The following is a 22,142-nucleotide window of genomic DNA, read 5'->3' as shown; positions in this document are numbered from 1 at the left end:
TACAACAATATGGTGTGAAGCACAAAGTAACAACGGCCTATCATCCACAAGCTAATGGTCAAGCCGAAGTGTCCAACCGAGAAATTAAAAGAATCTTGGAAAAAACTGTTTCTTCATCAAGAAAGGATTGGTCACAAAAGTTTGATGATGCTTTATGGGCTTACCGTACGACATACAAGGCACCGATTGGTTTTACTCCGTTTCAAATGGTTTACGGGAAGAGTTGTCATTTACCCGTGGAATTGGAGCATAAGGCATTTTGGGCCTTGAAGTTGCTTAATTTTGATCATAAGGCAAGTGGTGAAATGAGAAGATTGCAATTGCTTGAGATGGAAGAATTGCGATTACAAGCCTATGAATCCAACAAGATCTACAAGGAGAAAGTGAAAGGATATCATGATAAAAAGATTGTGGAGAAGGAGTTCAAGGAAGGCCAAATGGTTCTATTGTTTAATTCAAGGTTGAAGTTGTTTCCGGGTAAATTGAAGTCGAAGTGGTCGGGTCCGTTCCGAATCAAGGAAGTAAAAGACTATGGAGCGGTTGTGCTTGAAAATCCGACAACAAATGAAAGTTGGACTGTGAATGGTCAAAGACTCAAGCCGTATCTTGGTGGTGAATTCGATCGAAGTTCGGAAGCCGTTCTGATTTTTGATCCGTAAAGCCGCCTCGGACCGTCGAGCTAACCGACGTTAAACAAAGCGCTAGTTGGGAGGCACCCCAACATTGTAAGTATTTTATGCTTTGTGTGTGTGTGTTGTGACTGTTAGGAAAGTCGAGAAAAATCGGGGCTTGGGGGACTGCTGAGAATTCTGCAGAAAACAGAATTTTACTGATACCGCTAAGCGGCCGTCACGCCGCTAAGCGGCCGTCACGCCGCTAAGCGGCCAAACAAAAATGCAGAAAAAAAATATAGTGGGCCAGAGGGTCTGACCCGGCCCAGATCAAAAGAGAAACAAGTTATGAGGGGCTGAGCGGCCAGAAACCCTAGCCACCTCATTTCTCCCAAGTTTTCAAGTTCCCTCTTATCCTAACTCAATATTTGCATCCATCATTGGAAGGAAGTTCTTTTGTTCAAATCATTTCCATCAATTATCTCTTCCATTTGTGTTTGCAAGGTAAATGTTTTGTTTATTTTCTTTGAAAAAGTTTTTGTAAATTGATAGCAATAGTAGTCAATGTTTAGATATGTTCATAAATATAGATTTTGTGTTTAGATTGTGATTAGGTTGTTGTTTTTGTGAACTAATTTCTGGAATGTGTGTTAAGAACCCTAGTTTGTGTAAATTAGGTTAGTGTAGTGATTAGGATAAGAATTAGTGTTAGTATTCATCACTGGTTGCCATTCTGATGCAGAAGGAGTGAAGAAAGTGTATGAATTAGCAAGTCATAGTAGACTGCGTTTCTGCAGAAATTTTTCTGAGAAATCGCAGGTCCGCTAAGCGGACGTCACCCCGCTAAGCGGCTGATGCTGATGACAGAAATTTTTTTCTGTTTCTGGTTTAGTTCAGGCACTCAAAGTTGGGTCTAGCACCATTAGTTAGCTATGTTTAATTGCAATATTATGTATTTAACAGTGTGGTGTGCTTTTTGTTGTGATGTGCAGATGACTTCTCGCCAAAACCGAAGCAAAAGAGGACGATTCCCAGGCTCTAGTTCTGGACAAGCTCCCGTTCCCGAAGCACCCCAATTTGACAATGCAAGGTTTTTGAGTGCTGAGCATCAAGAGTGGTTTGGACGGTTGTGCGGAAGAAAAATTTTACCGGAGAAAATCTTTGACCTCAAGCCTAATGGGGATTATAGGCAATTTGTGGAAGACATGCACAATCGTAGGTGGGATGTTCTTTTACAACCGGACACTCGTATCAATGTGGATATTGTGAGGGAATTTTATGCGAATGCAATGCCAACGGAAGATACGAAGTATGTGCGCAAAACAGTTGTGAGGGGGAGAGCCATTTCATTCAACCGGGCTGCCATTAGTTCTTATCTTGGTGATCCAATGGCCCTTCCTGAAAATGGTTGTGAGTATGCAAGGATGCATAGAGCAAGGCAATGGAATATGGAACAAGTTGCAGAGGTCCTTTTCTTTCAGGGTCGTGGTTTTTCTCTTAACCCGGCTGGAATACCAGTGAAGATGGACCGAGGGAATATGAATCAGATGGCTTAACTCTACCTGACCTTGCTTCTGAACAACTTGAAGCCAAAGAGCCACAACAGTGATCTCACATTAGCTAACTCTTGTTTGTTATTTGCTATGATGACAGGTGTTGAAATTGACATTGCTCAGATTATTTCTGAGGAGATGCGAGAGGTGGCTTCTAGTGGGCATGCTTTAGGGAATCGACCTGCTGGTCAACTTCCTTATCCTGCTATGATTATGGGATTGTGCAGGAGGGCTAGGGTGGAGATTCCAGATGAGGTTCAGATGGCTATTATTAGTAAGGTGGATGACATTTATGTTGCTCGGTTTTGTTCTCCTAGGGCAAGGGGTCGTCATCAGCCGCAACCTGAAGCAGTAGCTCCTCCTGCCGGCCCAGCAAGGTATAATCAACAAATGGCGTGCAGATACAGTTGGGATTATATGGATGCTTTGCGAAGGTCGGAGGCTACCATTCACGACTCTTTGCACCGCTTGTACCTGAAGATGAGCGATCCTTCCAGTGTGACTTCGTTTACTACAAATGAGCAGTATGAGGCCATTTGTAACTATCCGGAGGATAGGCCATTCTTTAGGGATGGAGGAGGAGTGAATGAGGAAGGAGCTAATGAAGAGGAAGGTGAAGAAGAAAATCAAGAAAGAGAGGAAGATGGTGATGAGTGATGATACCTTTATGGTGATGTTGTTGTGTTTTATTGTGTTTTGTTTATTAGTATTTTAATTTTATGTTGAATATTTAGGAATGTTTTGTTACCATCCTTAGGGATGTGTGTTTTTGTTGTTGTAATGAAGTGGCAAATGGTGCTACTAAGACATCTTTGAGGCATTTGCCATTGGCAATTTGTCTCTAATATATTATCATATTAGGTGTGTGTGTTTTATTGTGTTTTGTTTATTAGTATTTTAATTTTATGTTGAATATTTAGGAATGTTTTGTTACCATCCTTAGGGATGTGTGTTTTTGTTGTTGTAATGAAGTGGCAAATGGTGCTACTAAGACATCTTTGAGGCATTTGCCATTGGCAATTTGTCTCTAATATATTATCATATTAGGTGTGTGTTATATTTTGTGTTTTTGTTATAGTGTTAAGTTTGGGTAGTTATATAATATAGTTATAGTAAATATAATAGTAGTGCTAGTAATATTATAATAGTACTAATAAAATAATAGTAGTAATTATGTTTTAATATAATATTAGTAATTATAAGAAATTTTTTGTTGTTTGTCCTTGTGATGAATAGAAAAAAACTCAAGCAAGCAAAGTCTCATCAAAGAGTTGTAACATCAAAGTTGGATGGTGATGATAATGCTCTTGATGCGGTGCATGCTAAGGTAACGATTTTCTTGCTTTGTAGATATTAGTGTGAATATGATTTAGGTGCTTTATACAAAAACTTGTCATCACTTTGCATTTGAAAGATTTTGTTCATATTTGAATCAAGTTAGGACATAACTACATAAGTGAGAGGACTTTCCATTGTGTACTATAAACTTTTGTGTGTGCTAGCAATTGGTGTTAACTGGGACGATTCATGCTTAATCTGCTTTGTTTAAAGTGTTAGAACATAGAAGTGATCGAGGCAATTTATTTTGTGTATTACGAGAAAAACCACCTTCCAAAAGGCCACCTGTGAGAGTGTGATCAATTGAAACCAATTTTGAGCCTTAAATTTTGATTTTGCCAAGTGAGTCGAATGAGAACCGACAAGCTAGTAAGTACTCGCTTATTGAGTTTGTTGAAGAAAAGCAAAGAAAGAAAACTTTTGACTCACTTGGAAAATATTTTCTTTGGTAGACACTTAACCCTATTGCACTTAAATCTTAAATGAAGAGCATAATTGTGTTGAATTATTGAATTGTTCAAAGTTGGGGAGAGGAGTTTACTTGAGAAAAAGAAAAAAAAAAAGGAAATGGTGGCATAATAGAACAATGCATTCATAACAAAGAAAAAAAAATGAATTGAAAAAGAAAAGAAAAATTACAATGTTATGAAAAATCAAAAGATAAAAGAAAGAATGCATTGTAGTGATTTGTGTTGTAAAGTCAAAAGGGAGAAATAAGAAAGTTGTGTAAATAGTGTGATTGAATAAATGCTCTTCATGCAATTGTCCCTTTTTGACTCATTGGCTATGTAGAAATGTCACTTGTTTGGAACCGAGCCAAGTTACAACCGAAAAAGCCCTCGTGATCTTTGTTTCTATCATTTTGTTTACTTAGTTAGATGAATGTATGAATTGTCTTGAATGTGCATAATTGCTAGGGAGAGTGATAAGTCCTTTGTGTTAACATGATTATAGCACTTTGTCCTTCATTTTTGAAGTTGATTGTAGGTGATTCAAGTTTGAACATCATTTTGAAAAATGCAAGTGTGGTGAAGTGTTTATGTTTAGAACCTAACTCATATTCATGTTTTGATCTTGTACAAGCAAGGGATGGTTATGGAGCATGCATGTAAGTCAAGTTTGAACCATTCTCTTTATGTGCTAACCTTGTAAATATTATTTTTGTGCTTGTTGAGTTGTTCTTGTTTGAGGACAAACAAAGGTCAAAGTTGGGGAGAGTTGTTAGAATCCAAAATGTGGATAATTGTTGATAACTTTTGTGGTATTTTGATAACTTTTCTCAATTCTTTTCCACTTAATTACGGTTCGTAATCGTGTAAATAAATAAAGCGAGTTTAGTAGTAAATATATTATTTATAAGCTTTTCTTATGTTTTTTTTGTAGGTTTTATGCATTTTGGGAAGTATTAGGAGGTAATGAGACATTTAGGAGCAAGTTTGGAGGCCAAAGGAAGAAGTTTTGCTCAGCAAGGGCCGCTCAGCGGCGTGTAAGCGCGCTTTCCAGAAGCGAGAGGAAAATTGTGTTCAGCAAGTTCCGCTAAGCGGCCTCAGCCCGCTTAGCGGCCTCCAGCGTGGAAGCAGATATTTTGTGAGGTCCGCTTAGCGGCCCTTTGGGCGCTAAGCGGAGGTACTTTTTCAAGTGACCACTTTTAGGCACTTAGAGATATTTTGGGGACAATCTTATCTTGTTCTTTTGATTCTTACCAACCATACACTCTAGGGCAAGAGAAGAAGAGAGAAAAACTCATAAATATTCAAGATTTGTCAAGCATTTTTCTTCATCATCTTTGAATTTCTATGCTAGGAGATCTTGTGTTGATGTTTGTTGTTGAAGCTATGGATAGCTAAACTCCTCATGTGTCAAGATTAGAGGTAGTTAGCTTGTAGAGTATGTATTCAACTTGATCTTTTGTATATGAACCTTGTTGGTGATTAATATATGGTGAATATCTTTGTATTCATGTTTATATGTTGTTTTGATACACTATTGAGAGATATGTTTCAAATCTTGACCAAAAGGGTATTCATCTATCAATAATAAAACTCTAGAGATAGATTTGTGAGTTGATAATCACTTGTATCAAACTTTAAAGTTTATTATATCAATTGTCGGCATGAGAGATCATCTGACAGTTAATATAACAACAATCACGATACTGCTTTAGAGATAAACAGTGTCGAGAGGATACGTGATTGTATTAATCATTGATATGTTCATATACATGATCATCAGAGTATATTCAAAAGCAAGTTAATGAAAACTAATCTTGACACAGTTTTACCAAACCGTTTTTAAACCCTAAGTTATTGTCTTTACTTTCTTTTCATGCTATTTATCTTTCATGACACTAAAAACATCCAGAATCTTAACTCAAAATACACTAAGCTGTAGAACGGCGATAATATCGCATCAATCCCTGAGGAGACGATATTAGAAATACTTATCCTATACTTTCTAACAATTCTCTTTGCGTAGTTTTTCTTGGTTTTCTTTTTTACACTCGGTTATTGTTAAGGATTACCTCTTAGACAAGGAGGGTACCCCTAGGCTTAGGCTTTGTTTCTAAGGGGTCTTGGCTTGGTCCCCCCTTATGTATCTTGTTATCCTTTTTTTGTTTAATATATTTTCTTCAGTTTAAAGAAAAAAAAGAGGGAGGAGTTGTGTATATAGTCATTGCTAGAGATAATATAAGAGAAACTCTCACCCGCGTCTTTGTTCTCTCACACATCATGCAAGTTGTCTAAAATGACCTATTTTTGTTGATGTACTTTCGGAAGTACTTTTTTGTTTAACGTTGTTTTGTTCCGTAGATGCACACACGGAAGCTTCCGTAGATGCATCTACGGAAGCATTTGATGTTATATTCACACCAGACTCTTCCTCTCCCCCATTCTTCACATTCTCATTTCCAAACTATCGAACTCTCTCAACCTCTAAAATCAAACTTCCATCGAAGTTGTTTTCTTCCTATCGAGTTCGGTCGGTAACGTCAAGAACAACTACCAACACATTCCAACAAGTTCCAAACTCCATTTAACCAGTAAGTTTTCGATATTTTCGAGTTAATTTAGAGTTTTTGTAATAGAGATTGAAATCGATATTTAGGTGTAGAAATGATTGAGTAATGTAAGAAATGTGGTTTAGCGATAATGGAGGTCCTTTTTCAAGTGTAAAATGGTCGATCTATCCATTAAAAGGGTGTTGTTAACCCTCTGCAATAGTGACCAGACACTATTATTGGGTTTTGGAGGTTTCAGAACCTTTCGTAGATGCATCTACGAAAGAGTGGAACATTGGGTCACTCCGTTGATGCACCTACGAAAGAAATCTATTTTTTGAAATGTAAGATACTTCTGTAGATGCATCTACGAAAGGTTCTGTGATGGTTTTTTTCCTTGTTATAACTATGTAGTAACTTACTCGATTTTATTAAATCACAATGCATACATTATGGTCGACCATCTAGACCGCATTATACATGGAAGGACTCCATAACATGCATTTGTGCGGCGTGAACGGATGTGTATAGTATCACAGGTGACAGATGGAGCTGTTGTTTCATCTGATGTACCTGCTACACCCGTTCCAGTCAGGTCGTCTCCTTCTATTCCAATTGACAGGCCTTCTCCGCCCGTTCCAATTTCGAGGCCTACTTCATCTTCTAATGCATCACAGATTCCTCGGGATGATGTGAAGGGTTTCTCACAGATGCCTGCCGCCCGCAGACGTCTCTATATGTGTGCCAATGTCAGTGACAGATACTGCAGGATCTTCGGTGCCATCTACTGAGAACCACATATTTGATAGGCACTCAGCTCTTTGTGGACACGAGCTCAACGTACACAGACGTCGTTTGCTTGACGTACTTATCGGACCTCACACGTGTCCATGAGTACAACTAGGGAGCAATTACACTGGCGTACACTTACCACAGACTCAGAAAAGGATGTCTGTGGAAGGCGAGGACTGTAGCTTGCAGTTGTACCCTCTTAGTGGTAACAATCTTATTTCTTTCTACATTTTCTCAAAGTTTATTATATATTTGGTGATAGTATGTTTGATCACCTTTTTTTCAGGCATGGATGGGGAGAGGTGTCGGGTTACACTGAGGACATGTCGCGTGCCAGAACTGTTGCCCCCTAGAGGGAACCACATGTTGGAGCCTTACAGACACTGTCTTGACCGCATGGCTGCTGAGAACATCCACTTCGACTGCTACGCTGATCACCGTGAGATGGTTCTGTTTGATGAGATCATACTATATTCTCGATGGTTGACTTCTAGTTCGACCATCATTGTGTGTTATCTTCTAGAGCGCGTCATGCTTCAGTTCGACTACCAGCAGACCATACCTCGCCTGACTTCTGACTCCGCTCCTATCGCCATGACCCATCGGCAGCTAGACAGGGTCTTTGCAAATTGTGAGCACCATTTGATTCCTGCCGAGGCTCGGGCGACCACATCAGAGAGGGACTGGAGCTGCGTCGACAGGTACATCACCTGGTACTACAGAGTGTCGCACCCATACATGTTTTCCACTGCACCTGGATTACCACTCAGACCAGCCCACGAGGAGATTTTGCGGGCTCATCGGGCTCAGATGGGCCACACCCAAGATGTTCTTCCTCGGTGTGTTGAGATTGCTGACATGGCGCGGGCAGACATTGCCGATGGGTTGTTCCCTGAGGGGTCTGCTGGCCTGCGTCTTGTAGAAAGTATTATTAGGGTGGCAGAGGAGACATTTTTGTACCGTAGAAACCGTTCCAGGACAGGTGTGGCACTCGACGGTGGAGACATAGTAGCCAACAGACGACGCGGTGGACGTAGAGGCGGAGGCGGGGCCAGAGGCAATAGAGAGGCGCAATATGATGTCTGGCACACACAGTAGTAATGCCTGTGATGTATTTGATATATGTATTTTCATTTCATTTATGTACGAGGTTTTGATATACGTATTCGACATTATTACTCGACGATTTATACGATGTGTTTTTTTGTGTATTATTTACTATTGCGTTTTTAATTGAATTTTCCATTGTTGTTATAAAAATTGAGTTTTTGAGTCAAATATTTGTCAGTTGAAAATTTAGCAGACTGTTCCGTAGATGCATCGGAACACTCTATCTAAATATGTTCCGTAGATGTACCTACAAAAAGAAACAAATTTTTTGGAAAAAAAAAAGCTTTTTGAAAGTGCATTTACGAAAGCAGAGGGTAAAATTGAAATTTTGAAAAATGGCTCAAAGATTCAGGGATAGTAATTGTGTATATTATCATTGCATAATATAGGAGTAATGATATTATTATGCTAAAAGTGACAACTACACTGTAAATACAATTTAGTTTTTTTATTATATTTAATAATTATTTTTTTCAATTTTTCCAATGAAATAAATATAAATCCCTGTTGTATTTTACTTGGTGTAAGATAGGTGTAAAAAATCTGGTGAAATCATAACACTCCTCGTGATATAAATATATAAATAGGGGTAGTTGTGTATATAATCATTGCTAGAGGTATATAAAGATATCATTGAAAATAGGGAGTAGCTGTGTATATAATCATTGCTAGAGGTATATAAAGATAGACCATTTCTTAACCCACCACTATGCGTTATTTATGCACTACCCAATTGATAAAATTGTTCTCGTGTTTTTGTAAATGTATTTTCGAAAGTATTTTATTTTTTAAAAAAATTGGTTTTTTCCGTAGATGGATCTACGGAACCGCTTAAAACATAGTGAAACGTGAACATAGTGAAATTAGGGATTTTCCCAATTAATTGAGAAAATCTCCAATTAAATTACAAATTAATTGAGAAAATCCAAAATTTTCAATTAATTGAAAAAAATCTTTCGTAGTTACATCTACGAAAAAGCTTGATGGATTTGATATCTACAGAAGCAAGGAGGCAAAATTGGAATTTTGCGTGATATATAAAAGATCATGAAATTAGTTGTGAAATGGTCTGCATATCATTGATATTAGAGAAAGTGCTTAAGAATGTTTTACTTGGTATTGTGAGCATCGAAGAATAACTCTATAATAAAAGCAAGTCTTACATAGGCACAAATTTAATTTTGGCAAACTCACCAAAAACTGAAATGTAAAATTAGTTTTTTTATTGTTTTAAAAATAATTATAAAAAATCAAAAGTATAATTGATATAAGTGGATGTGCCTAAGAATTTTTTATTTGATCTTGTGACCATATAAGAAATTAAGAATAACTCATATAATAATGATAATAATGATAAAAATTTCAAAATGGCACTACGGGTGGAAGAGAAAAACACATGACAAACAAAAATAAGAAAACGAAAAAGCTATAAAGTTTGTTTACTAAATATTTTTGAATAGGAAGCTTGTTTATAATTAGACCGTTAGGCAGTGCAAACACGTTGCTTTTAAAACTAAGTTTTATTACCAAGCAGGCTTTTCCTAACATGCAAGAATACGTCTCCATAAAAAAGAAAGTAGGTCCGACCGAGTCATTGGCGTTCTTCTTTCCGCGTTTGGTTCGTCCTTTACGCGTTTTCGGCTAATCATGGAATCATTGTCACTAACCATCTCAAATTTACAGAATTTGATTGTCACTAACCATCTAAAAAGTGGAATGGATTATATTCAAAACCAAAAAATAGGTTTCGTAATTTATTTTGACACGGTAATATTTATTACTATTACTTCATGAATATTAACAGAATTGACTCATACTTCTCTAAATACTCTTTAAGCTTTAAACTTTATATAATCATAAAAAAAAAGCTCAAAATATTCTGGATCATGAAAACAGTTAATCAATAAAAATTCAAAACATGTTTTTTTAAGCTAATCACGATTAACTGATTAAGATGCTTTTTAGGCTTTTATAAGTTATGACCCCACATTTTACTTTAAACTAAAGTTTGGAGACGTCGTTGAAAAGACTACCCCACCCCCCAACTACTACTAGTCATAAAAAAGGGCCATAAGTACAAAAACACAAATAACGCGGTTGACCTCTAAGACCCCAGAAACGGTAATACTCATTAAATTCCCACAACAAAATGAAGTAAGTAAGCTTAGCTCTTTCCACGAAATCTTCAAACTTGGTGTCTAGTTTAACTCCCTGCTTCTTAGAAACCTTCAATAACTCTCTCGCTGCTTACAAATACAAACCATTCTTTCATCCAAAACCTTTTCATCTCATCATATCAGCTTAGGTTAAACTCATCAAATCGAGAAAAAAAATACTGTTAAATTTGTTCTTGGAGCCTTGGATTCGGTTATGGAGAACTATTTGCAAGAGAATTTTGGAGGAGTCAAGTCCAAAAACTCCTCCGAAGAAGCTCTCAGAAGATGGAGAGATGTATGCGGATTCGTCAAGAATCCCAAAAGACGATTCCGTTTCACTGCAAATCTCTCCAAGAGAGAAGAAGCCGCCGCTATGCGTCGCACCAATCAGGTTTCTATTTTTTTATTTATTTTTGGATAAACTAATTTTATTTATTATTTACACATGTTGGATGGCTCCAATGATATTTTAGATTAATTTTTAGTATAAATTGCCATTGGTTGCTTTTAATAGTAAAAAAATGTTAAAATAATATTTATTGCATATAGTTATGTGTGCATATTTGTCCTGTCGTTCATTTTTTGAGATATTTTTTGGACTATTAGGCGTTATGTGAATCTTATGGGTCCACCTTAGACTGAGAGTTACAAATTATAATTTACAAAACAGAAAAAAAGACTTAGAAATTATTTGAAATTCAATCTTCCATAACGATTTATAAGAAGAAAAAAAAACTAATATTTCACACTTAACCTCTTTACCGTTAGAGAATGCAATTTAATCGTATTGGTTTGAATAAAAATAGGGAAAAATAATTAGTTTTATTCTTACCAATTCTGAATAAAAGCATGAACTTGACCCTTAACCTTAAGAATTTGTTAATTCCAGATCTAGAGCATATCTAGTAGATTATTTAGTAATTAAAAAGTTGCTACATTCAATAAATGACAAACATAAATGCATAAATTAGCTAATGTAGAGTTTTACTAGCATTTTTGCTAGCATACAAGTTATAAAATGGAAACATTTCAAAATAATTATCGAAGCATCAGAAACTAACTGACCAACATTTTGATTACACGCCGAAAAAGACTAATATTTTGATCTTGCTTTCCTGTTGTAAGCTCGCTTATGATTCACTCATACTTATGTGCTCATTTACCGTATGAAAACTGTTTTTCTAAATAAAGAATTTGGAAACACTTATAAAGTACTATAAACAGACATTCCTCAGTTTTCTCTTCAATACATAAAATGTGACATCTTGATGTTTTGTTTCTGAAAAGACTTGTTCTCTCCTTACTGCAGGAGAAGCTGAGGGTTGCAGTATTGGTTTCCAAAGCAGCATTTCAGTTTATCCAAGGTATGTTTTTTCAGAGCATTATTTCCATAGCTTACAAAAAATTAGAGGCAATATATTTACTTCCGATAATATCCACAGGCGCAAAACCAAGTGATTACAAAGTGCCGGAGTATGTTAAAGATGCAGGATTTCAAATCTGTGGCGATGAATTGGGGTCTATTGTAGAAGGCCATGATGTAAAGAAGTTGAAATATCATGGTAAGATTGATGGCATTGCAGAAAAACTTTGTACATCAACCACTGTTGGGATTAGCAATGAGACTGATTTACTGGATAAAAGACAAGAGATATATGGAATCAATAAATTCACTGAAAGTCAGGCTAAAAGCTTCTGGGTTTTTGTTTGGGAAGCACTTCAAGACATGACTCTCATGATACTTGGAGTGTGTGCTATTGTGTCTCTGATTGTTGGCATTGCAACAGAAGGATGGCCAAAGGGAGCTCATGATGGTCTTGGAATTGTTGCTAGTATCTTATTGGTTGTGTTTGTGACTGCAACAAGTGATTATCGTCAATCGTTACAGTTCAAAGATTTGGACAAGGAGAAGAAGAAAATTTCCATGCAGGTTACTAGAAACGGATATAGGCAGAAAATGTCTATATATGAATTACTTCCTGGCGATATCGTGCATCTTGCCATAGGTGACCAAGTCCCTGCTGATGGACTATTTGTTTCTGGATTTTCTCTGTTGATTGATGAGTCAAGTTTAACAGGAGAGAGTGAACCCGTGGTGGTGAATTCCGAAAATCCATTTCTTCTTTCAGGAACCAAGGTCCAAGATGGATCATGCAAGATGTTGATTACCACAGTTGGAATGAGGACTCAGTGGGGTAAGTTGATGGCTACTCTCAGTGAAGGTGGTGATGATGAAACCCCATTACAGGTGAAACTTAATGGAGTGGCAACCATTATTGGGAAAATAGGCCTATTCTTTGCAGTTGTCACTTTTGCTGTTCTTATGCAAGGACTTGTGAGCGCTAAACTCCAACAAGAAAGCTTCTGGAGCTGGAATGGGGATGATGCTCTGGAGATGTTGGAGTACTTTGCGATCGCAGTTACCATTGTTGTTGTGGCTGTTCCAGAAGGACTTCCATTAGCTGTGACATTGAGCCTTGCATTTGCTATGAAAAAAATGATGAACGACAAAGCCCTTGTCCGAAATTTGGCAGCATGTGAGACCATGGGATCAGCCACAACTATATGTAGTGACAAAACCGGGACACTAACAACCAATCACATGACTGTTGTGAAAACGTGCATTTGTATGAAAAGCAAGGAAGTGAGCAACAAGACTTCTACTTTGTGCTCTGAACTCCCAGAATCTTCTGTGAAACTGCTGCTACAGTCAATATTTAACAACACCGGAGGAGAGGTTGTGGTTAACAAACAAGGCAAACATGAGATTTTAGGGACCCCAACCGAGACTGCGATATTGGAATTTGGCTTGTCATTAGGTGGTGATTTTCAAGGAGAGAGACAAGCATGCAAGCTTGTTAAAGTTGAGCCATTCAACTCAACTAAGAAAAGAATGGGTGTAGTGGTGGAGCTCCCTAGTGGAGGTTTAAGAGCACACTGTAAAGGTGCTTCTGAAATAGTTCTTGCTGCTTGTGACAAAGTTCTCAATTCAAATGGCGATGTTGTCCCACTTGATGAAGAATCAATTAACCATCTTCAGACTACAATAAACCAGTTTGCTAATGAGGCACTTAGAACTTTATGCCTTGCCTATATGGAACTGGAAAATGGGTTCTCTGCCGAAGACACCATTCCTGTTACTGGATTCACTTGTATAGGAGTTGTTGGTATCAAAGATCCCGTTCGTCCTGGTGTTAAGGAGTCTGTAGCACTATGTCGTTCAGCTGGAATAACCGTGAGAATGGTTACAGGAGACAATATTAACACTGCAAAGGCTATAGCTAGGGAATGTGGGATTTTAACTGATGATGGCATAGCCATTGAAGGTCCGGAATTTAGAGAGAAGAGTTTGGAAGAGTTGCTTGTGCTGATTCCCAAAATTCAGGTTTTTTTTTTTACCTTCTTCTATAGCCTACTTCTAGATTGCTTCTTTACCAATCTATCTTTTAGTTAAAGATGATTTATGGATGATACTTTAAGTAACATAAATGTTTATTTCCTTTTAGGTTATGGCTCGATCCTCGCCTTTAGACAAACATACATTGGTGAAACACCTGCGTACCACATTTGGGGAAGTTGTAGCTGTAACTGGTGATGGAACAAATGATGCCCCGGCCCTTCATGAAGCTGACATTGGACTTGCCATGGGCATAGCTGGAACTGAGGTGCGTGGCAAATATCTGATACCAAATTAAAAGAAAAGGGGCTGTACTACATTTTAGTTGCTAATTTATTTTCTATTGCAACGATAATACCAGAGTCATGCTAATCACATTATGTGTGCAGGTTGCAAAAGAAAGTGCAGATGTCATCATTCTGGATGATAACTTCTCGACAATAGTAACCGTGGCCAAATGGGGACGTTCTGTTTACGTAAATATTCAGAAATTCGTACAGTTTCAGCTTACAGTTAATGTGGTTGCTTTAATAGTGAACTTTACATCAGCCTGCTTGACAGGTTAGAAAGTTAGATTAATATCTCTACTTTAAATTTGGATTTCATATCAGTTTGCGTGACATGATGACAGGATATAATTTTAGAAACATTTGATTCCTTATGTCTTTATGATATTATATACATTTTCTCTCCAGGAACTGCTCCACTCACTGCTGTTCAACTTTTATGGGTGAACATGATAATGGACACATTGGGAGCACTTGCACTCGCAACTGAACCTCCAAATGATGATTTAATGAAGCGTTCACCTGTTGGAAGAAAAGGGAACTTCATCAGCAATGTCATGTGGAGGAACATCATGGGACAATCGCTGTATCAGTTTATGGTGATATGGTTTCTTCAGTCAAAAGGAAAATCCATCTTCGCACTTGATGGCCCCAATTCGGATCTAGTCTTAAACACACTTATCTTCAACTCATTTGTCCTCTGTCAGGTACTTTTATAGAAAATGTTGAACAACTTGTTTCGGAATAATAATTATGACTGTTTAGAAAATTAGAAAAGATAGGTTAAAAGCATGTGATATTTAACTGTTGTATGAATGTGGTTTTGCAGGTTTTCAATGAGATAAACTCACGGGAGATGGAGAAAATTAATGTTTTTAAGGGCATATTGGATAATTATGTCTTTGTGGGGGTCATCAGTGCTACAATTTTCTTTCAAATCATAATAGTCGAGTACTTGGGAACCTTTGCAAACACAACACCTCTCACTCTGGTACAATGGTTCTTCTGCTTATTTGTCGGATTTATGGGCATGCCTATTGCTGCTCGCTTAAAGAAGATTCCTGTCTGAAGAAAGCAAATGAACATCTCTTAATCAAAAAGCAGTGAAAATTTGTAATTGTTAGTTGTTATGGTTACAATTGTTAGACCTTAGATCGCTCTCATTAGTGTACATTCACTAACTCATTTGGCATTGTTCGAGGCTGCCTTGGGTTAGAATCAGAATGGAGCAGCAAAGTAGAACTCTAGAGCCTCGCCATTTATCCTTAGGCGACTGATGGATCACCATTTTACAATTTTATTTCGTACTTATTTATTTTCAAGGAAATCAGAATTATAGATGAAAATCTGAACTTGTTGTAGATATTGACGACTCTTGTTGCCAGGAAACAACTAGAGTAAAAATAACTATTCTTAAATTTGTTGCAATTTGAATGGACGTGTCCTGTTTGTTAACTATGTTAAAGTGATTCTGAATCAATCATTTGACTTGCATTCTTAAAAAGCAGTTACTACCTCATTAATATCACTCCTACCTTAATCTCATTTAACCCATTAAAGGAGACAGTAAAAATTCTAAACAAGTCGATCTCTTTAACCCCTTTTCAGCAATTACTGTAGAGCATTTTTTTTAAGTTAGTAGCAAAAACAAAACAATAAAAACAGTGGAAACTTTTAGTCAAGGGCATGAGGAAAAACTCTTGTGACTTTCTGTACAGAAAAAAAAGATGGTAACATATTGGAAAACTAAATTGCATTCATGTTATATTTTCAGTAGCATTGTAAAGGCGTAGAGTATATACATCAGGATCTAAAGGTTTTCATGAATTGTACTGTCAAATTCCTACAAATAGACATACAAAACAAAGAAAAAAAACTAATTCTAGACATCCGTCATGTCAACCTTTCTACTTTCATATAGATGATAGTTCCAAAGAGGTTCAAGCAACTCCTTTGCATGCGTTAATTTCTCCAATTCATCGTCGTCTTTATCTTCTTTCATTTGCTGCTCTATGTTATGATATATTTCTTGCAGAGAAGACAGCATCATGTCACCCCAATCCTTGTCATCGCTGTTAAACAACTTGGAACATACAAACTGCAAGAGTCCTAATGCCAGCTCAAAGTTCTTTCGTTCTAGCCCAACAAGTGAACAAACCAGGAAAACATTCCCAACTACATCCATTATACTTCGATTCTTTTTTAGTAATATAATCAGCATGGCCAGAAGTTTATTGAATGCTGGGCATTTATCTGTTTGAGAACTTTCAACATCTCCTTCACTTTCATTCACTGCAGAGAGCACAGTTTTGGCTACAACCAAAGGCCATTTTGGAAAGTGCAACTTCACCTGTTCAGATACAGTTGCGTGTTCACTTTCACTGTCAGTATCTTGTAGAACACTTAAAGACCCCAATGCCAAAACCACATCAGGCAGCCAAGGCCTTGCTGCTGAAACAAGACGTGACGCATATATAGAGCCCAAACATGATTCTATTGAAACAATTAAATCAAGTAAGTTATTGGCAAGAGTAAAGGCTTTTGATGCCGTAATGGAGGATCCTTCAGAGCCAGCCAGTATCACATTGAGTATTTTTGACGCATAGCTGAAAGAGCTTTTAAGGCAAACTAGAGTATTTTTTTTATCTTCTTCATGGAATTGGATTTTGTTATGAAAAAGATGGTTCAATGAAGACAATATATGTCGTATGCATTTTGATGTATATTTCAAAAATAATCCATGGTTATGAGGAGCAAAATACATTGCAGCGGTATCAGCAATGAACTTGAGAACGGCAGTAAGCATCTTCACCTTGCAAAGTACATATTGAGCTTCACTGTGTGCAGATCCTGTTTAAAAAGATTTAGACAATTAGTCACAAACATCGACTAGATGTATATCCAGAGCTGATATACATATTTTAAAGCTTCAAATAGTACTAGTAAGGTTTTAATTAGAGTTAACAAAAAGAGTCAAACACGTGTTAAAACAAATGAAAACGGTTAGATGCATGACTATATAAACCCTTATAGCGGGGATTAACAAAAGGGCCATATTCCTTCATAAATGAAATGCCAAATAATGATTTGGAAATTTGATGGTCAAATATCATAAGAGAAGAAACCCGTACATAATGGCCAAAAAGCAAAATAGTATTAGAAATCTGAGAACATCAACAACCATATGTATCCAATTACCCATCTAACTATTTACTACATACAAAATCTTTTAAGAAAAAATTAAAAATTGACTGAAATGAAATCAATTGAAGCACTTGAATTGTGCTTGAGCTTTTTCCAACTTCTGCAGTGTGCTAAGTTATGACTATAATACATGAAATGAAATATGAATGTATTTTCTTACCTCTTGGGCAGCCGGCATTTGTCAAAGACAACCTTCGCCTTTTTGTGGAATTTTGATTTTTCCCTGCTGTTGATTTCAACTTGGATGAACCCACATTGCGACTTTGTATAGAGTCATCCGATCCAAATAGTTTTTCTAAGCAGTCGAGCATGTGCTCAATTGTCGTATTCAATACAGTCTGATTAAACATTTTTTTATCAGAAGATCAACCAAGCCAGAACTAAAAGTAAACTGGTTATTCTATAATAATAATATCAATTCATCAATAATTCAATAGAATGAAAGGACTCGAGTTAAATGAATGGACGAGCTAGGTGTGTAGGGTTACAATATCATAACAATCATGCCAAAAACTTGAAAATTTCGAGGAAAAAACAATTTAATTTTTTCCCAGACCATTGAAATTTTTAGCAGATAATGAAAATTGACAAATACAACTGGGCAAGAGAAGATGCAAATAACTCCAAATTCCAGGAAAAAATATTTTAGTCACTAAATCTATATGAAATTTAAAAAAAAAAAAAAGCAAAAAGAGTGTACTTGCCTCCGAAAGTAATGTTGAAGAATCAATGTTACATCTCTTCTTCTTTCGATCACCACTCTTTCCACTACTTCGGCCAACATTATCAACCGTCATTTGTAGAGCAAGGGCAATATATGCCAAAACAGGAGATACATCTATATATTCATACTTCCCACAATTCACAATGCTGATTTCAGATACCATCTTAAGTGAATAAAACAACATTTCTAAAGGTTGAGATTTAAAGATAGCTTTCCTGGTATCCTCATGCTGCAGCAAGTCTCTAACTTGCCAGGCTACACCAACAGCTACAACATAATCATCTTCAAAAGATTGCTTTCGGTTAACTGTCTTTGATTTATCTGAAAGTTTTCCAAATGATTTAGAATTAACACTGTGTGATGGCATTTCTGTACCAAATTTAACGTGACAACGATGGGCAGCCTTATGCAGTAGGGTCGTTAAGGCTTCAAACATGTCATCAAAACCTCTCAAAGAAAGCAACAACTTATGTGCAGACCTAACTTTAGATTGGCGATCAACATCATCGGGTAAACCACGGCAGTTTGTTACAACCCTCATGCCCTCCTCTAGAAGTCCTTCAACATTATCTGGACAGACAGTGGAGAAAATGCTGAATAAAGATGATTGAGCTTGTTCAGTAGATGCCACAGTTAGTAAACCTTTCACTTTCTCTGCAATAATGAACTCTTTGAGGGCATTCTTGTAGGATGGTTCACAGGTTAAGTTATCACAAAGGTAGCTAGCAGCGACAAGAAAGCCCTCTATCAGATCTGCATTCAGCTTATCTGGTGACAAAACCAAACTCAGAAAAACTTTTACCAGTTCCATAAGACGAGTTTTAGACACTCCTTCCAAGATGGCATACTTGCAAAATATTGCACCAGCCAGTGGAGCCCTTTTTACAAGTGTAATGCAGCGATTACATGCCTCCTCAATGGGCACTACTGAGGGAAAGTACGAAGGTATAAGAAGTTTAGTTATCTTCTGAGCTACAAGAGGTTGATCACTAGCAAGCTCGGATAAAAGCAAATTGAGATCCACCACCTGCAGGGCATACACAACAATAGGCAGCCAACCAGTGAGAATTGATGATATTTGCAAATAAAGTAGATACAGAGATTTCTAAAATAATGATGAGTTTAAGAATATGAACCTTATTAAACTGAAAATTTGGGACATCCTTTAGATGGAGTAAGAGATCAGCCATAGCAACTTGTACTGTGAGGACGTTATCCAGGATTAAGTGCCCAAGTCTTGGACAGAGCACTTTAAGGACTTCATGAGAGTGGGGATTGTCAAGCAAATAAATGATGCCATTCAACGTAGACAGCCTTACCTCGTTGCATACATCGTGAGACATGTCAGCAATTATTTTTGAAAGCATCTTCGTAATAATTGGTGACGGGATAATTTCCCAAAATAGCTGAAGGACACGACACGAACCCTCAACAGCAATTGTTCTAATTTCCGGACAATCGTCAACAAGCAACCTTTCTAACAAAAAGAACTGTTTATCAATCAATGTATCCTTATCCCCTTTTGGAGCATCAGGATCTTCAAGGGGGAATACATCCAAAAGCAGGTGCAAAGCATTTTGCCGAACATTTGAGTTTGCAGCCTATATTGATAAGAAGACAAAGTAAAATGTTGAACATAGAAAGGAAAATCACAAACTATTTTAAATATTATAATTCATACCCATAATTTAGTATAATTTACAAAGTTGCTAATCCAAAAAAAAAAAAACTCATAGGCTGGTATACCAACCAGCCCTCGAAAGTCATATGCTGGTTTTTTTTCATCTGGATGACCAGTGGCCCAATACAAATTACAACTTACAATAGAAGATTATGAATGCATGCAAAGCACCTATAAAATTTTTAATGCATACAAACAAGGCATCTACAAAGAGTTGGGAAACTCCATAAGTTACAAGCCAACACCAGTGTAAATAATCACCAAATTCAAGGACCAATTGATGCACAGACATTTTCTTTAGCACCGCCATAATACAAAGTCTTTATACCAAAAGTTTAACAAACCAACATTCAAACACTAAAAAATGTAAGCTGGAAAAAGTTGATTTTGACAAGGCAATTTACCTGTAGAGATCTAAATATGACAGGCTCGGCAAGTCGATAGAGTAATTTCTCAACCCCGTCAATGGTCCTCTGGTTGATAAAACCTCCCAAAACCCTCCTAATATATGAAGCAAAAGATCCAGAACTTGCATGAATGCAACCCTCAATCAAATCCTGCAAGAACCCGTTCTCAATTTCACTCCTTGAATCTTCTGGGGCAGCTTTCCATGCTCGAAACAATATATCTCCATACGCCTCCAACATGGACTTCCTTCCAAATGGAATCTGCGATCGAATCATCGCCAACAGTTCCTTCCTAAGTTGATCACTCAACCCAAATAGAAACGAAAGAAACTTTCTCCCATCTTCAGTTTTCAAAAACAAAGGCGAAATCACACTCCGATTAAGCAACAGCTTCAAATCCTCAATACTATCATCTTCAAAATCAAACAGCGAAAACGCTTCACGAAGCATGTAAACCCTGTGCACATCCACTTTCTTCTTCAACGTCAACGTCCTCGAGATAAGAAACGGAAGCGTCTGAGAAATCAACGACTCCCGCCCTACTAAATTCTCCTTCCACCATTCTTCACAAAGCGTCTCGATCCACGAAGACAAAACCGAATCCGCTTCCAACACAATTAAATTATCATGCAAAGCTTGAACTCCAGGAAGCAAATCTGCGGGATCGAAAACTTTCCTAGGATGCGAAACGCATAGAGACAAAACATGAGTGAGAATTTGAAGACGTTCGAGGAGTTTGTCCTTTTTATTAGGTTGGGGTTTTTGTTCGGTGCCGGGGTTGGGTTTGCGGGAAGAGCGGCGGAGCGTGGTGGCGAGAGGGGTTTGAGGGTTGTCGGAGTTGGATTGGAGAAGGTTCTGGAAGGATTGGATGGTGGAGGCGATGGAATTGCAGAGAGAGGGAGGGAGAGAAGAAATGAGGTCGGAGGAGGGTTTAATGGAATGGATTAGGGTTTTGAGAGAGGGTTTTGTGGATTTTAGGGTTTGGGTTATGGCTAAGGAGATGAATTCTTGGGGTGAAGAGTGAAGAGATGAACGAAGCTTCTTCTCCATTGCACTTTTCTGCTTCAAACTTCAAACTTCAAACGTACTATTCTCACTTAGCTTCGCTGCAAATTTTTGAAATCTATGGACAGTGTTGCGCTGCAACTTTTTGAGAGGGAAAAAGCGAAAAATCAATTTTCAAATTTTTATTTACGGTAAAAGAAAGAGTTCAAATTTCTTATCACTATTATCAAAATATTGATAGTACTATAAACTAATAAAAGAAAGAGTTCAAATTTCTAATCTTTGTAATATTTAGAGCTAGTTTATGTCAATTTTTAAATGATTTTCATATATATATATATATATATATATATATATATATATATATATATATGTTTTAAAGACGTTTTAAATAAAAAATTGATTTAAATAATTAATTTTAATATTTTATTTTTTTACTATGATTTTTTTAATATCAAAATTTTAAAAATCACTTAAGTTTAAAATTATTTTCAATTTTTTTAGATATACATATTTTTTAAAAGTTATATAACTTTGATTAGGTTGAGATTTTAAATAACTATTGTTTACAAATATATTTTTTTCTTCTGAATTTGACACAATTTTCTTTAAGAATTGATGACACCTTTCTCCAAGGTTTAAAATCAAATCATGACACCCTTTTTAGAGTTAAAAAAGTAGTTTTCATTTCATGACACTTTTGGCACGGTGATAGTCAAACATATATACTATCTACATGTTTTATTTGTTCGTTTGGATCTTTGGTTCTGCGGTAATTGTTTAATTTTGGGGATTTTTTGAGTGATTTAAATATCTTGTACTCAACAATGTGTTTGGCGAAGGATTTTTTAAACATCAAAAGGGAACTTAGTGGACAAT

General features: G+C 36.8%; 2 protein-coding genes across 3 annotated transcripts; one reads left to right on the top strand and one right to left on the bottom strand.

Annotated features, from left to right (window-relative positions):
* Positions 1–10,469: 10,469 nt before the first annotated feature.
* LOC131652269 (calcium-transporting ATPase 2, plasma membrane-type-like) lies at positions 10,470–15,746 on the top strand. 2 transcript variants are annotated; one of them, XM_058922082.1, is made up of 7 exons: positions 10,473–10,949; positions 11,868–11,922; positions 12,001–13,943; positions 14,065–14,223; positions 14,345–14,516; positions 14,651–14,949; positions 15,072–15,746. In XM_058922082.1, exons 1-7 carry the CDS (start codon positions 10,773–10,775, stop codon positions 15,309–15,311), a joined length of 3,045 nt encoding a protein of 1,014 aa, XP_058778065.1. In that variant the 5' UTR covers positions 10,473–10,772; the 3' UTR covers positions 15,312–15,746. The 2 variants fall into 2 exon arrangements, with proteins under 2 accessions (XP_058778064.1, XP_058778065.1); XM_058922081.1 differs by having other exon boundaries at positions 10,470–10,949; positions 11,868–13,943.
* Positions 15,747–15,770: 24 nt separating this feature from the next.
* Positions 15,771–21,405, bottom strand: LOC131652268 (uncharacterized). The gene is made up of 5 exons (XM_058922080.1): positions 20,256–21,405; positions 19,307–19,771; positions 18,151–19,197; positions 17,607–17,784; positions 15,771–17,092 (listed from the first exon to the last, which is right to left on the bottom strand). The coding sequence occupies exons 1-5, from the start codon at positions 21,306–21,308 to the stop codon at positions 16,125–16,127; spliced, it is 3,711 nt and encodes a 1,236-aa protein (XP_058778063.1). The 5' UTR covers positions 21,309–21,405; the 3' UTR covers positions 15,771–16,124.
* Positions 21,406–22,142: the final 737 nt, after the last annotated feature.

The sequence above is a fragment of the Vicia villosa genome, linkage group LG2, assembly GCF_029867415.1.
Source record: "Vicia villosa cultivar HV-30 ecotype Madison, WI linkage group LG2, Vvil1.0, whole genome shotgun sequence".
NCBI classification, from domain to species: Eukaryota; Viridiplantae; Streptophyta; class Magnoliopsida; order Fabales; family Fabaceae; genus Vicia; species Vicia villosa.
Note: the sequence above shows the minus strand (reverse complement) of the source record. Positions and strands in the feature narration are given on the sequence as shown.